At 43.3% G+C, this 17,499-nt stretch overlaps 1 protein-coding gene across 1 annotated transcript; it reads right to left on the bottom strand.

Moving 5' to 3' along the window:
• Window positions 1-1,351: 1,351 nt before the first annotated feature.
• Window positions 1,352-4,964, bottom strand: cldni (claudin i). Its single transcript, XM_080446065.1, has 3 exons — window positions 4,804-4,964; window positions 2,950-3,082; window positions 1,352-2,747 (listed from the first exon to the last, which is right to left on the bottom strand). Exons 2-3 carry the CDS (start codon window positions 3,079-3,081, stop codon window positions 2,238-2,240), a joined length of 642 nt encoding a protein of 213 aa, XP_080302191.1. The 5' UTR covers window position 3,082; window positions 4,804-4,964; the 3' UTR covers window positions 1,352-2,237.
• Between the last annotated feature and the right edge of the window lie 12,535 nt (window positions 4,965-17,499).

A 17,499-nucleotide genomic window follows, 5' to 3' on the forward strand; every position in this document is an offset into this window, starting at 1 on the left:
TCATGGTGGGTGAACCCAAACCACTTGAGGGATCCCATCATAGATACACATAAATGCCTCATGTTAACACGGCTGTCAGCCGTGTTCATTGGAGTTATGCGTTAACATGGCAGTCGTGCATCCTAATGCATGTATGCCCCATGTATGTCTAATGAACAAGTCCAGAAGGTCTCGCAATAAAAAGTAATCAGTGTTTCCCCTACCATTGCCTAGGGGGCAAGGCAACCCCCCCCCCACCCCAAAAGTCAAGAAAGATAAGAACATTTTATTTTAGCACCAAATCACAATCTCTCTAATTAAAGAAACAAAATATGTTTCTTTATTTTATTTATCCATTTTTTGATTCTTCCCAAGACTGTCAAAAAGGAAGTAGTAGTAGTATCTGAAACTATTCCTGAAATAACTATTCAGTATACGGCACATTGTAGAATGGTCAAAATTGTATGTCACAAAGCAGGATAAGAAAGTTAGCTATAATTGGGGAAAATATTATGTATCCTGGCAATACTGACTCAATTCCCCTCCAATCTGCATCTACATTTAATTGTATTTTTCTTAGGTAACTGTCGGTGTGCATGTCACTGACAAATTCTTTAAAAATCCACTGAAAAGATATTGTTTCAATTACACGCATATTATATATTATTGACTATACACTGAGGTCTTGTCTCTACAAGGAAACGAGAGTGATTAAGATAATCTGAAACTTACTTAGGCTATTGTTGATGATCTATGCATGTTAAAAAAATATATATATTTGTTTTTATCAGCAAATCTTTTAGTTACATAAACATCGTTCTTATGAAGAAACGTCATACATTATGAAAATCTGTCGCTTTGCATTCTCACTTCAGCTGCTGGTGAAGTGTTATGTAAATGATTCTAGGTCGAGAGTGGGTATATTTACGGAAATTAATTTTACGGAAATTGTCAATGGTACCTTTGGACCGTTGTCACCTTTGGACGTATACGGCTTTCAGTGCAAGTGGGAAAGTGGCTTAATATGCAGATTGCAGGATGATCCCTACAGATTTTGGTGACCCCGTGGCTTTTCCCCTAAATCATATATTTAAAATGTTCGTTTTTATACCACGGGTGAGAGCATGGGTCTATAAGAATGGCATGGCAGGAATGGCATGCCCGTCTGTTCAAACCACTTTGGTCCAATTGTGTGTAAGGAGCTGAACAGAATCTTTGGGTTGCTATTGGTCCTTTTTGACTCTTAGGCATGTTAGTAATAATAATAATAATATTTTTTTTAAATACAGCATTGAGTCACAATGTGCTGCACAAACATACAGTAGTACAGAATGCACAAGTAAGCATTTAATAAACAGAAACACACAAAACATTTATTTTGTATTACATTTTAAGTATTTATTGATCATTGCACAACACTGAACATTACAAAATACAATGACACTGATGAATAACTACAAATACTATTGTTTGTTTTGACCTATATGATGTTTTGAAAGTTTTTTTTACACATGATCCCTGAGGCCAACTTAGGTGCCTTTTTTAAAATATTGTTTTTACAGCATTTTTGATACATTTCATAGAGAAAAAAGGAGAAACTACAAAAATAGAAGAGAAAGAGGGAATGGGATAATATGACACAACCTGAATGATTGGTATGAAGTACTGTATACTACTTCATATCAACCATTCATACAGTATATGAACAAGCTAACCTCAAGCAGTCTCTTGTTTGAACGAACTTGAACTGTTGTAGGCTGTAGGTTATGAACTTAAATATCTTGCCATATATATACGATAAATGTATTTTGGACACAAAATTGGAAAACCACACAGTCAGCTCCCTACTTCCATTTGGCTTACAAACCCAACACCTAACAGTAAAACGAATGAAATTGAGCCTGTCATTAACCACTTAATAATAGCCCCATATGGTTGAACGTATATGGAGTCCCTCAGGTCTCTATACTAGTGTATTTTCTGTTTTCTGTTATTGTGGGGAAAGCTTTCGCTGAAAATAACCAATCGACAAGCTCACAAACGCGTCACAACCCATTTGCTCACATTTGCTATTTTCTACGAAAGCTTTCCCCACAATAAGGGTAGTGGGGTTTAAGTTGTTAATATTCCATATTTACAATCACCCTTTCCGCCTCTGTTTCTATATCGTCAACAAAGCCCCCTGCCTTACATCCTACAGCCCCCCCCCCCATCCAATCAATCCACATGTCCCTTTTAAAACCGCCTTTGCATGAATATTACACATAGTTTTTGGCGGCTGGGGCGGAAGCACTACTGTTGCTGTAGTATTTGGCGGTTCCCCCTGAGCTACCAGATTTGGGCCTGCTGAAGCAGCAGAGAAGGCCCCCAGCCAGAATTAGCAGAACTCCAGCAGCCCAGCCTATAAAGATGCAGGCTCCCAGTTCCCTCTTCTGGGAGGCAATGGCCAATGGATTGTTGAAGTTACGGATGATGCCGTGGGCGTTCCAGCTGACGGGGATGATGAGCAGGAGGCCGCCCAGTATCAGGCCTATCCCCGCTACCAGGCTGATCTTGGCCTTGGCGTCTTCGTTTTCCACACATGTGGTGAAATCGGCACCGGCGAAGAGAATGAGGATCGTGAGGCCGGTGATCATTAAGCTGATGATGATCATGGCCCGAGCAGCCTGTATCTCAGATGGGAGCACCAGCAGGGAGTCATAGGACTTGCACTGCTGCTGGCCAGTACTCTGACTCACACAGTTCATCCACAGGCCCTCTTGAGTGCTCTGTGGAGTAAGAGAGAATAAGAGAGGGAGAGAGAGATTTTACTTCATCTTAGGATTTTTTGGCTTGGAATTCCGATGTTTTCATGTTTCTTATAGTGACGGTTATGATGATGCATTGACCATATTCATGTGCACCCCCGAGTATGACATGAGAACACAACGGCCAATGTGTGCATATGGTCAATTGTCCTGTTTTGATTACCTGTGCAGTGACAATGTTGGATCCTACAAATGAGGAGACTTTCCATCTTGGAACCGCACAGCATACAATGCCCCCAACGAGACCAATGACCCCAAGGGCCACACAGACGATTTGTACACCAGGAGATCCCATTCTAGGAAGAACAGAGAGAAAAGAAAAGGTTAGAGACACCAGATAATGAATAATGACTTATGATAAATTTACATTAATTCAAGACTAAAGCTATGGTCTATATTGAAATCATGGTTATTTTTCTGTTACAGTACGTCCTACTCGAGGGGTGCGAAACCCCACCAGTTTTTTCCTGCTGTTATAGAATACATTTTGTTTTTGTAACAAGTGACAGTAATGTTATATATATATATATATATATATATATATATATATATATATATATATATATATATATATATATATATATATATATATATATATGTATTACTGTATATACGTTATATATATATACGTATACTGCATTCAAAAGCTGTGCTTGAGTTCAGTCAAAATTATAACTGTGGATTTCATACATTTGTATCTCATTTGTATCTCTTCATTCTTCTCATTTTAACATATCATTAAGCAACTGAGTATGAAGGCACACAGTGTATGTGTAATATTGTAACTGTGTCACACACCGTTTTTTAACTGAACAAACAACTAACCCTAACCCCACACGCACACGTCCAGACAGGCCTCTACAGAATAGTACAACTGTAGCTCTGTGCTATGATTAAAAACAGGGCCTGAGAAACAGCCACAGGGCTTTCCTCAGGTCCTGACAGGCCCTGCCACCACATTCTGCAGTTACTGCTGCTCTGTGCAACACAGCCACGCCTACATGGAAACATGTAGGAGGAGGGGGGGGGGGGGGGGTCCATGCTTCAGCATTTGATATCCCTCCTCTGGTCATTCATTTATATGGCCGGGGGGGGGGGGGGGTTACCCCTGCTTCTGGTCAGACTGAATTAAATACATGCATTTCCTTTTTGGCAAATGTCTGATATTTTATTTTTTGATAATATCACAATCCCCATTAAAACTGTTTTGTATCTATGTTAAGCACATTAATCTCGGCATAACAATTTTGGAGATTTCTCTAAATTATATATTTTCTTTATTTGAAAAGAATAGCAGATCTACAAGCTCACATTCACAACGTATTGGGATGTGAAGAAAATACCGCTGCATACAGATTATCAGAATAGTGCAGGCCTCACCCATCTCAAAACCTTAACATAACTCATCTCATCTCATCTTATCTGTGTACAACTACAGAAAATAGTTGCATGAGCATTTATTTTAAAAAGGCTATGTTTCATTCTTCTGCTGAGAAACCATTCGGTCCTGTGTAAAGGTTTTAGTTTTTTTATCTGTATTAAAATAAAATAAATCTTATAAAACAAAAGTCTTATTACAAAGTGTCACTGAATATCAAATAAATAAATTTCTGAGAATTTGAGGACCAGACAACTTAGTGGGATTTACATTAAATACAATACAAAAACACGCCTATACCTGAAGAAACCGTTCAGGTGAAGTGCATTGTGTGCATCCATGTTGTTCCTAACATCTTTCTTTTTGTCTTTTTATTTTTTGGGACATTAATTTCTGCCCTAATGAATTAGATTTTTGGGCATTTATTGGTGGCTCCCTTTTCTTGTTTGTTCTATAATATTAAACATTGAAATATCACACACACTGACTGGATTACACAGAAAGGGAGAAAGAACATTCAAACTATTCCCCTCAACTTCTGAAATTTCAAACAATTACAGAATATTGCATCTTTTTCAAACCCGCCAAAGGTTTTAGTATGTTAAATTAAATCAAATTGAAATATAAAAGAATGCATACCTTTTGTGTTGTGTCCTCTCGTCTCGATTTGACAGCAGAAAAAAAACAAGTCTATTCTCTTGTTGTGTTAGATGTTTGTTCTGAGTCTGTGTAATATGATGGGGGTATTTGTAGAGGAATGTGGGGTGTAGGGTGGGGTTGGAGGCAGGGAGGTGGGAGGTACCTCAAGACCAGCATGGACTTGTCTGATATCTATCTTTCCCTCTCTTTTTCCAACCCTGAATCAGGTCTCCATTCAATTGAAGACATGAGGAGGTACTCCTCAGACAGTTTTGTGAATGCAAAAAAGTTTTGAAGTATGAGCTTACTTTAGCATGTTTTCTAAATGATTTGGTCCATGATGCCACATGCCCTGTAGAAATCTATCTTGATTTATCAACATTACATTAATGTGTCATTCTGGCTAGAACCCTCCAAGCTAAGGTAAAACCTCCCCAAAAAGCAAAAATAGTTGTGACAACAATGACAATGGTGAGTCACTTGGATCTCTTGGATTGAAATGCTGAACAAATAAGTCATGCCCAGTATTCCACATCTGCATACCATGGCCTCTCCTCTCTGTCGAAACCATGGATGACGTACAGTATGTCAGTAGACGAATTTAGGAGACCGAGACTGAGTGGGCTGAACATTTACGTAATAATGATCTGAGTGTCATGGATTTGTGGATCATAGGATGGAAAGAAAGAGGGATAGGAAAATAATTGTTGTGAAACACAAAGCTGTTACAGATATACAGTAGTAGCCTACATTGTACAGTACACACAGATACACACGCACACACAAAAAATAGTTGAACAAACAACTGTGTGTGTGGGGGGGGGGGGGCACACAGACACACAAACATACGCGCGCACACACATACGCGCGCGCACACACAGACAGACACCCACCCACACCCGGGGCGATTCTAGGATCAGGAGACACACACGCACGCACGCACGCACGCACGCACGCACGCACGCACGCACGCACGCACGCACGCACGCACGCACGCACGCACGCACGCACGCACGCACGCACGCACGCACGCACGCACGCACGCACACACACACACACAGACAGACACACACACACACACACACACACACACACACACACACACACACACACACACACACACACACACACACACACACACACACACACACACACACACACCCCAGAGGATCAGGATCAGACCCTTACTGGGATCAGACCCTTAGGGCGGGCTCAGCCCCTAATGAGAATGTAACATGCATATATACAGTGCCTTGCAAAAGTGCTCAAGCCCCCTGATAAATCACTTACTTCACTGGATAACAATTAATACATGAATAGGCAACACTTTTCTATATGTTTTAATTTACAACAATAATATGATACTTTTAATGAATTACTAAGTCGTGTGAGTTTTTACACCACAAAATAGACAGACACTAAGATTTGTGCGGATATAGTCAGGGTTCCCACACATTTCTACCAGTACAATGACTTTTCCATTTTTCACAACATTTTACCTCATTTCTATTAGGCTACTTTTGGAGAGCATATTTTGCATCCTTTCTACAATGTCCTGAGCTGTTGGGTGCCCTATGAACCTGTCCCAAATCTGGTGCTCTCTCTTGAGCTCTTGAGCTTTTGGCTTTCGAAAGCCATACAATATTAATCACACACTTTCTAGGCATGTTTGCAGAAAAGCAAACTTCTTAAGTTTTTAAACTTTAACATCCCTGACTCAAACTGCATACTGTTACACCAATGTGTATCACATGATTGATTTATATTGCATCCAATTCAATTCAATTCAATTCAATTCAATTCAATTCAATTCAATTCAATTCAATTCAATTCAATTCAATTCAATTCAATTCAATTTGATTAAAGTGTCCAATCACAACAGGTTGTCTCAAGACACTTTACATGTAGAGCAGAGACCCGACAGTCCCACCCTGAGCAGGCAATTTTGCAACAGTGGCAACGAAAAACTCCCCCTTAACTGGAAGAAACGTCAGGCAGACCCTAGGCTCTAGGGTGGGGGCCTTCTGCCTCGACCGTGTCGGGGGGAAAGAAGACAGAGAGAGGGAGAGACAGAGAGAGATACAAGTAGTAACAATAACAAACAGCCCATCCCAACAGCTCAATGACTCCAACGTGCGAGGGTGTCACGTGGCAAAAATAACTGATCGACAACGCATCATGGTCCTATGATTGCGGTGGGTGCAATGTTTTGTTAACTTGTTAGATTTTTCTTTGTTGTCATATGATGTCCGTCATAGTATGGAGTATAAATTTGGCTACACTCACATGTCACGCAGCCAGTGCAGCGCAGCACTACATTTTATTAGTAATAAAAGTTATGCATTTTGTATCATGTAATACATGTTTTGGTATGTGTTTTATTAATTTCATCAATAGTCAAAAATAACTAATCAAACCTTTGCCAAAACCTTATGTTAATTACAAACCCTTTCCAGGACTGGAAAACAGTTTTCAATTTTTTTCCCAATGGAATTGTGTTGGAGGGACTGCAAGCAGATTGGGGACCATATCCATGTTTTCTGGGACTGCCCTAAATTGGAAAGTTACTGGAAGGGAATACGCATGGAAATCCGGGCCATCCTTAATATAGATTTAGAATTGACCCAAAAGTATATATTATTGGAGTGGTTCCGGAGGGGTTGGCACTTTGCAGACAAACAGGAGGTTTATATCCTACATATTCTTTTGTTGATAGCAAAAATAATTATTACTTTATCCTGGCTCCGACCTTTACCACCTACGATCAACCAATGGCATGAGAGGATATTGAAAATGTATACTATGGAAGTACGAGGTGTTCCTAAAAACATTGGCCCCCGTAATAGAGTACTTTAACCTCCCTATATGAAAGTATATGTCTGTGTGTTTTTGTGTAAGGGTATATGCCATGATAACTTTGTGTTATATTTATGTACATTTCGTTTCCAAGTGAATGTCCTGATATTTTATTTAATTTGAATTAATCTGTTTAATATGTCTGCCGAATTGTCCTGTTTGTTTTTCTTTTCTGTTTTGTTTTTTCTTCCTGTGTGTATTTATTTTAGTTTATTTGCTGAAAAACAAATGTATACACTGTGAAATTTCTCTGCAGAAAAGCAAATAAACACCTTTGTTTTTTTTTTCCAGGCCATGAGAACCCTGGCTAGAGAGAGAGAGAGAGAGAGAGAGAGAGAGAGAGAGAGAGAGAGAGAGAGAGAGAGAGAGAGAGAGAGAGAGAGAGAGAGAGAGACCCACCCACCCCAGGGGCAATTCTAGGATCAGACCTTTAGGTGGTCTCTGCCCCTAATGAGAATGTGTCATGCATTGCATACAGTGCCTTGCAGAAGTGTTCAACCCCCCCTGATGAAGCAATAAAGGCAGAAAAGCCCAAAAAAAGCAACACTTTCAATCTGATCATTTACTATTAAATTGGAAAGCAGTTATGTTTGAATTCAGTCAAAGTTATTTAAAACTGTGGATTTCAGGCATTTATATTTCTTCTTTATTTTTTAATGGATCAATAAACATTTGAGTTTGAAGGCAGTGTATGCGTAATCTTGTAACTGTGTCACACAATAGTTTTTAATTGAACAGACAACTAACACCCCCACACACAAAGACACAAACACACACACGCACGCGCGCACACACACACACACACACACACACACACACACACACACACACACACACACACACACACACACACACACACACACACACACACACACACACACACACACACACACACACACGTCTCACACACACACACACACACACACACACACACACACACACACACACACACACACACACACACACACACACACACACACACGCGCACACGCGCACACACGTCCAGCCTCACAGAGGAGTACAAGAGCACCAAAGTCAGGCTGGAGATGATGCTGACAGAATCCCAAGACCCCTGTGTAGCTAAAACTGCTCCCAGTCTCCCACCCTTGCAAGCGGGAGGAAGTGGACTCCAGCTCCAGCTAAACACCAGGCAAAGTCCTACGACTCGAGCAACATACAATGTCCTACCATCACCACAGAACCTCGGCCAATGTTACGGAGAAGACCCTACATGCCCCCTCTGTCCATCTCCAGCAAACTTGAAGCACATTCTAGTCGGCTGCAAGACAAGCTTTACACAAGGCCGCTACACACAATCAGGTATCTGGCAGCCTCACTGGAGAGTAGATGGAGGGTAGTCAACGCCCTGCTTCCACTGTCCTCTCATCCTGCACCTTCAGGAAAGTTATATAACTATTATTGTAGAAAAGAGTCACCTAGTCAGTAACAGCCACCCTCCCCCTGGCGGCCTGGCCTATTCCCATGGCTTGGCTCCACCGCTCTCACCTGCTCTCACTCACTCTCAATCCCTAATCACACCAGTCCTCACTCCTAATTAGAGGCCTGCTATATATACTGCTTGAGTCCCTGTCCCTCCAGTTATTGTTTGTCAGCAGCAGCAGCAACAACTCCTCTGTCCTGGTGTCACGGTCCGCTCCTCGGGCCGTGGACTTTGAGGTTATTATTTAGACTGCCATTGCCCTTATACGGTCATGGACACTTTAGGCCTGTTCTGTAGGCCTGTCACGGTCCGCTCCTCGGGCCGCGCACTCTGACTTTATTATTTAGACCTTCCTGCCCTTATTAGGTCTTGGACTTATTAGGCCTTTGTTCTGTATGTAGTCTTGTTATTCTGTTACTCTGTTGTTGTTGCCCTGCTTTTGTTCTGTACCTTATTTTGTAGTATTGTTTCCTGTTGTGCCTAGTTACTGTTACCTGTCTTGTCTCACCTCCCTGTTGATTAGTCATGTTCTCCTCCTGTGTCCTCTTAGTCCCTCAGCCTATCCCAGTGTTGATTGTCTGTTGTGTTCACCTGTGTCTAGTTAGTCCTTGTCTATATGTATGCCCCTGTGTGTTTGGTCCCTTGTCAGTTCGTCGTCGTATTTTGATGTGGTTAGTTCTTGTCCCATGTGTTTTCCAAGTCTTTATTAATTCTAGTGTATACTGAAGTCCATGCTTCCTTGTGATTTCCCAGTGTGGGTTTGTTGAGAAATAAACCTCCTTGAATAGTCACTGCTTGGCCTGTATCTGTCGTTCCGCATTTGAGTCCTACTCCTCCTGTACCACATCGTGACACCTGGAGTCTCAACAGGCCATGGTTATGCGCGTCATTGAAGTGAGTTCTGTAGACAACCTTTGAATCTTATGTTGCATTATATTACTTTGTGATAAATGTAATTAATGTTAGTTCACCTGCTTGCCTTGAAACCTTAAGAGGGGATTGTGTGTAATGTGCAGTGCACATAATGTACTTTGCAGTAATCAAGGAAATGCAGTAAATTAACTTAGAGAATATTGTGCAATGTGTTTGGTGTTTAGTGCTCTGGTTTATTAGTGGTAGGCCTACCCACTCCTAGTTAGAGTGCTACTCATCATTGTCCTAATTGCTGTTTATTGTTTGTGTTGTTGAGTTGTATAATAATCATGTCTTTCTTTCTTTCATAGTAAAAAAACATAACCGTGAAGCCGCATCACCTCCTTGCTCAATAAATCATGTGTGTGCAATGGAAATAAATGGCTTAAACGGAAATCACTTGTCCAACATTCTTGCCGATGTGCCGTGGCGATGTTAAATAACCTTTGAACCAGAACTCTACCTTACAAGTGGTCCTTCGAGAACCGGATTTGAACATTGCCATGGCTGAAGAGGAGCCAACCGAAGGAGCTCTACCCCCTCGTCGCCCGGTCCGCCTACCTCAGCACCTGGAGGGCTTCGAAGTTGGCTATGAGAACCGAGCTACAAATACATCACGCACACATGAGCACGAGCATGAAGGAGATGAGGAGGAGGAGGAGGAAGAGATTCCTGAGGACTATGAAGGGAAAGATGGTGAACACCATGACGATGGCCGCTCCCTCACAATTCAAAGCAGAGCCCAGTCACCCCCCGCAGCTGATGTCATAGTACCATCAGAAGGCAATCCAGAGCCAAGTCAAGCGGACATCATCAAACATCTCCTCGAGACAGTGAAACGGCAAGGAATAATCTTGCAGCGCCTCATGGAGCAACAGGAAGGCTCCAGACCAGAGGGCAGCTCCCGCCGTTTAACCAGGTTACCTCCACCCCCTCCCCCCCTTCTTCCTTCAGCCCATAACCAACTAGTCCCCTCACACGATCCAGCGCCTTACCAGCCTGTGTCCCCTCATCCTTCAGCCCTTCCTTCCGCCATGCCTCCACATCGTCCAGTTCTTCACCATCAGCCAGTGTCGCCCAATCCTTCATCTTCCCATCCTCTAACGCAATCCCATTCTCCAGTCCATCAGCCTGCGTCTACAGCACCCCCCACTGGTCGATCCAGGCACTTCAGGTCTGTTGAGGCTCCCAAATTCCCCGACTTTACTAAAGAAGATGAGGTGCAATACCGGATGTTGCGAATGGCACTGAACAACTTGCTTGACCCGGAAGAAACAGAAGAATTCAAGTTCCATGTCCTTCTTGACCACCTTAAGGTGGACCAGGCCAGACGCCTGGCCTTGGCACACTCTTATGCCCGCCAGCCATTCACTGAAGCCTTGAGAGCCCTCGATGATCGTTATGGCCGGCCACGTCATTTGGCACTCAAAGAACTTAAAACCATAATGGCTCTCCCCCCTGTACGTTCTGGAGATGGTCATGCCCTTGATGACTTTGCCCTTGACGCGTCCAAGCCCTGGTTGGGCTGTTCAAAACTATGGCTGACGAAGGCGATGCCGAACTCCTCTGTGGCTCCCATGTGGATCGTTTACTGGAGAAACTCCCCTACGAACAGATTAGCCGCTTCAAGCGTAACATGCACAGACTCAAGGTAGATGCCTCATACAACCTTACCCACCTTTCTGAGTGGCTGCAGATGGAGTCCCGTTGCCAACCGAGAAGTGACTGCCCAGGCCCAAACCCCCCTCGATCCCACAGACCACAAGCAACTACCCATTCCACGACCATATTCCATGGAGCTGACAGCAGTGGTGAGCACTTTGAACCTCAAATGCCCCCTGTGTCCCCCTGTGCCTACCGTGACTCCACAAGCCACCATATAAGTCAGTGTGAAGATTTCAAAGTCTTGAACAAGCAGCAAGTCACCGAATGGATCAAGGGAAATAGGAGGTGCTGGCGCTGTGCCCGACCACATCTTGCAGCTAGGTGCACACTGAAGAGAAACTGTAACACCTGCAAAGGGAGACACCTACAGATCCTTTGTGAGATCAACAATACCTCTGATACAAACTCTTACCATGTCAATTCCACAGCCCAGAGCTTCTACCTTGATCGCCCAACTCGCACAGGTCATGTTCTACTGAAACTCATCAAAGTCATACTACGCAATGGCAGCCGCACCCTGGAGACCTTTGCACTGCTGGATGACGGGTCAGAGCGAACCATCCTCCTACAGTCCGCAGTTCAAAGACTCCAGCTGGATGGAGAACCAGAGGACTTAGCCATCCAAACAGTACGGCAAGGGGTGGAGAGGCTGCAGGGGGCTTGTGTCTCCTTTAAGGTTAGCTCGTCCACTAGCTCTAGAGAATTTTCCATCACCCATTCCTTCACTGCAGAACGACTTGCCCTGTCTGAGCACACGCACCCTGTCCGTTCCCTCCAAAGACGACACAAACACCTACGTAGACTGCCACTGTCACCAATGCATAAGGTTACCCCACTACTTCTAATTGGCTCAGATAATGTTCCCCATGATCTCCCCTATTGCCCCAGTTCCATTTGGCCCACCAGGAGCACCAGCAGCAGTTAAGACTCGTCTTGGCTGGACACTACAAGGTCCAACCAGGTACACTGAACCTCACCCTTCTGTTGCCAGGTGCTTCAATATCTCCAATGCCTCTCCATCTATACACGTAGTGCCCCATCGAGAGGAGATCCAGCAGCCGCACCACAGCCCTCAATTCCTTTACCATGCTGACACTTGGCCCCAAGCCCCAGATGACCCTAACCAAGACATGGATAGCCATCAGCTCAAGATCAAGCCTGCCTTCTGTGAAGAAGTTGCCACCATCATGTCTATTCCAGATTTCAGCCAGTGCAAACCTTACCAAACCCTCCTTGATGCTTCAGCCCAGCTGAAACCTTCTCCAGATGCTGACATAACCCCCACTGTAGATGATCATATTCAGCCAGAAATCCCAAGACAGGCACAGGTGGACAGCATTGGAGAAGACCTCACCCATCTCAATACTCAGAGACCCCTACCATTGACCAGTTACTTACGCACCCCTACCCCAGGAGATGTCCCCAGTATCACACACCCTGACCCCGTGAGCCCAAATTTGTTCCTAATGGGGCGGCGGGACCCCTCTCATCCAAGCTCTGAAGTCCTCAGCCACTGGCATTATGTGTGTGTCCACCCAGTTTCCCTGCCTGAAATCCCCAAGGACCCCCAAATCACACTTCCTAGTATGACTCTTAGGAGTTGCAAATCCTTACAGTATTTGGGGGCGGCTGTAGAAAAGAGTCACCGGTCCTAGTCAGTAACAGCAACCCTCCCCCTGGCCTATTCCCATGGCTTGGCTCCACCCCTCTCACCTGCTCTCACTCACTCTCAATCCCTAATCACACCTGTCCTCACTCCTAATTAGAGGCCTGCTATATTAGTCAGGGAAATATGTGAAAAAGTTGTTCACTTCTGGCAGAAAGTGTGAGATTTTGCATCTTGAGGTATTTTTGTGTGCTGAATTAAAAAATTGCCGAATCCTAGAGTTCGGACCAAAGGGTTTGCCGCCATCTTGAATTCCAACATGGCCGCTATAACAAAACTTAAGATGTTTGTTAGTTCTGAATCCCATAGACATTTTTTTATTTTGGTATTGTCATATTATATTCAGGGTTTGCCATCACTCCTTCCAACATTTATTTGTATACTTCTCATTAGACTGCCCCAACGCTCCTGATTTCGTGTATAGAGGGGCGGGTGTATAGAGCCGGCGAGAGACTGCGCCTGATCCCATTGGTTCACCGATCTGTCCGTCAACCCCCGCCCCGTTAACGTAACATTACGAGCGACGCCCACTGCACTCTGGTTGGTTGGGAAGTGAAACACTTCCTCATACCGAGTACACTGATGGGCTGGGCCAGGCTTTTATTTTTTAGCAAAACTAAACAATAAAAGCCTGGAGATCGAGGCTAACTTCTCATTAACTTGATTATTTAATCGTTCCTACTCTGTTCTTCTTGGAAGCATTGTCATGAACAGAAACAGTTGAGTCAAGTATAAGTTGAGTAGCAGCCTATACTCTCTGCAGTAGTATGACGTCTTGGGCCTCTGACATACAGATGATTCCTGTGGAGCCTAGCTCCCTCACAACAGCTGTTGACACACCAAACTAGGCAGAGTGTAATCTCTCAAGAACAGATTCTGCTCTGCGTTTGAATCTGTCGGGGGGGTTCGTCATATCGCGTACGCACTAGCCTACAAGTGGGCGTGCCTTCAGATCAGGAAGCAGGCCGTGCTTTACCCAATCAAATGTAGTGGGCGGGATTCACTTGTCCGTCGATCCTTCCCCACTCGAAACAAACCGAAACTAATTTAACAATAGCGTCCACGGAGCAGACAAAACCACGGAAAGATATTCACATTTTAACTTGCTCTTTCATCATAGAAACAAGTGGGCTTATAACCAAAACCATCCATGTTCTCTGGGAGAAGTGGTGTTAGTGTTCCGTGTAGAAATATTGTTAGTGGGAATGAAAACATAGTCGCACCACCGGAAGTGATGCGCTGAAGGCAGACCAAAACCCCGGTTTCCTTGCGCACGGGTGCTACGTCAACTTCCTCCCAGAGCCAACTGAGATAGTCAAAAACAGCAGAGGGCGCTGTTTTTCCTTTTCATTTGGTGATGGGTTCCCAGATTGGGCAGAGTGTAACCCATTTTGTTCAGGAGCCTATATATGGGGACTGACCATCAACAGCTGATTTCACATGAATCTATTCTATTTGTAAAGTGCCGATTATCGGTGTGCTGAGAGGGTTGACCAGTTGGTTGTGTGGACTTCTGCAAGAAGGTATAAAGGAGCTAGGACACACTTGTGAAGGGAGAACCTGGGCAGCAGGCATGCTGCTGCTCTGTACGTTGATGATGACTACAAATAAAGAACGGATTGATCCCTAAGACATGGGTTTCCTGCGTGCATCTTCCTGATCTCTGTAACATCTAAAAACATCCATTACACTGGACGAGTGGGCACCTGAATTAGGATTTGTGTTTTTTAACTTTACATAGCATGCTGCTTTGTTCAATCAGAAACACTCTCTTCCTTAGTAGATAAAGAACCATTTATTGCCACAAATGGAATACAGTTAAGCTTGGCGTTAAAGCTCCGCTCTTGGGAGAATATTCACTGAATTTTGTCGAAGCAGCCTGCTAAGCATATATTCAGAGAATGCTTAAGCAAATCCCCATAGGGATACAATGTCAACAATAGCAGTACATTGACATATTAGTTAGAATTAGCAGATATGCATGATACACAAGTATTTCAGCCTACATGTATATGCAAGACTCTAAAAAAGCAGATATACATGATAACCACAAGTATTTGAGCCTAAGCCAGACTCTAATCAAAAGGTGGAGGCTGGGGTGGAGGAGGAGCTAGCAAAATGCATTGGTTCAGCAACCAAGAAAGACCTAGAGAATAGAAGCCGTATTTAAAGGATCCTCTTTGCTCATGCGCGAGCTGTGATTGGATAATGAGTGTGTGACGTAATGACCACTGAGCTGTGAATAGGAAACAGAATGCTGATGTTCACATCAGCTGACTGACCGCTGGTTACAGCTTTGGCGTGCACGACTTCCGTGTCCTGCATGAACTAACGCTATGCTTCATTTGTCAGTTGGTAAGTGATATTTAACCCACTGTTCTTTAAACCCCCAAACACGACACAACAACGCGGTCAAAAGTACATTATAACAGAGTTTCCAAGTACAATATAAGAGTGTATTTGCCTAAATAGAAGTACTGTTATCATTTTATTGTGTACTGTTTAGCTATGTGAATTTTTTCTCCCCTCTATTTTTTAACTGTAGGCTACTATTTATCTCCATTTCCCCCCTCATTTTATAGTGTACTGTTCTATTTTAAGTTCTTTTGTACAGGCCAACAAATAACCTCTCTATTTCATCCATATAATCATTTGATACTTCTGCCGCTGCGTGTGAGAGATGATAGAAGACTTTCCCCAAACTTTTCCCCATGTCCAAATGCCAACCACAGTTCACAACCATTCATGACACTTGCCATTGCGTTGTGATAGCCAACACAACCACATCTGTGTCCGTTGCATGAATGTCGACACTTCTGTACCCCCGCTGGTATGCGTGCCAGGCATGTATTCGTGAATCAGCCTCTTCATGTGTACATGGTTGAAGTTGAAAAACATCTTCTTCATGGGTTGTGAGAAGTGTTTTCCCATCTGGAACAAGTACAACCGTTGTTTCCAGAGCAGCTGCGAGCAAGCCGAATAATGTCTTTTTGTTGGAATCTACACGAAGGAAGCTGCTCCAGTTTCGTGGCACGGATGTCTGTTCAGTCACATGGAGTGGTATGCCAGTGCCACAACCAAGCCTGGTTCCTTCCTCGAGACTGTCCGTTCTGTCCCACACCACATCAATACGCATCACAGTCTCCTCGTTTCAACTTTCGTGCACTGTACGAAAGGAACTGTTTCTGTACATAGTCACCGAATGTACTGACTGACCACTTGTATGTACTTACACTTCTTAGGCTCTAACTGATGGACTAAGGCAGCACCATCAAAAATACAAACTACTCTTTTGGGGGTATCACCAGGACGTGGTGCTAAAGTTTCCAAACAGGGCAAGAGATCAGCTTTACTGATTGGTGGGCGCATTGTATTGATACCTTCAGCCAATGCCGGTGGCCACGCATGGCACTCGTGTTCAAAGAATGTGTCAAGATCACCATCTCTAACTTGGCAAGCAATGTACATTAGTGAAAACAGCTGCACGTCACTTTTCATACTTGTTATCTTCACCTGAGACGTTGATGATGTTTTCCTCAGCTTTGATTTGAACAGAGGAAGATTGTTCTTTGCAATGTTATCATAGAAATTGATAGAAGGATCGATCCTTGATTCACTTCTCCACAAAGCCATCAAATTCTGTTTTGCCAATGTCCTCCACAGATCGCACTGTGGCTACCACCTCATCAGGCATGATGACATTGGTGTCAAGCACATACAAGTCGTTACTGACTGTCTTCTGAGAATAGATTCCCCAGCTTTTCGAACGTACTGATTGCATTATTGAGATCTGATGCAAAGGCTTTCTGGATACTACTGGATGTTTTTGAAGAATGAGTTTTCACTGTTGCTACAAAAATATTAAATGCATGTGAACCCATTGTAATATGATCTCATGTGAAAGAATACCCCTGAAAACATAGGTAGAGACACCAACAGCATGCATGAGGCTCAGATGAAGCACTTTGGAGAAACACTGGTTTCAATCAAATTTACTATAAAAAGAGACCCTAATCTACTAAATTAATCTACAGAAACCAACATTTTCAAAGTATTGCTGCTTTACAATTTGGATTGCATCAAAACAAACTTGTTTCACATTCAAAAGTGATGAGGTGTCAAAGATTGGAATACAAAACCTAATTGAACCAAAAAC

This window comes from Gymnoscopelus braueri, assembly GCF_963280865.1.
Source record: "Gymnoscopelus braueri genome assembly, chromosome: 13".
NCBI lineage: Eukaryota > Metazoa > Chordata > Actinopteri > Myctophiformes > Myctophidae > Gymnoscopelus > Gymnoscopelus braueri.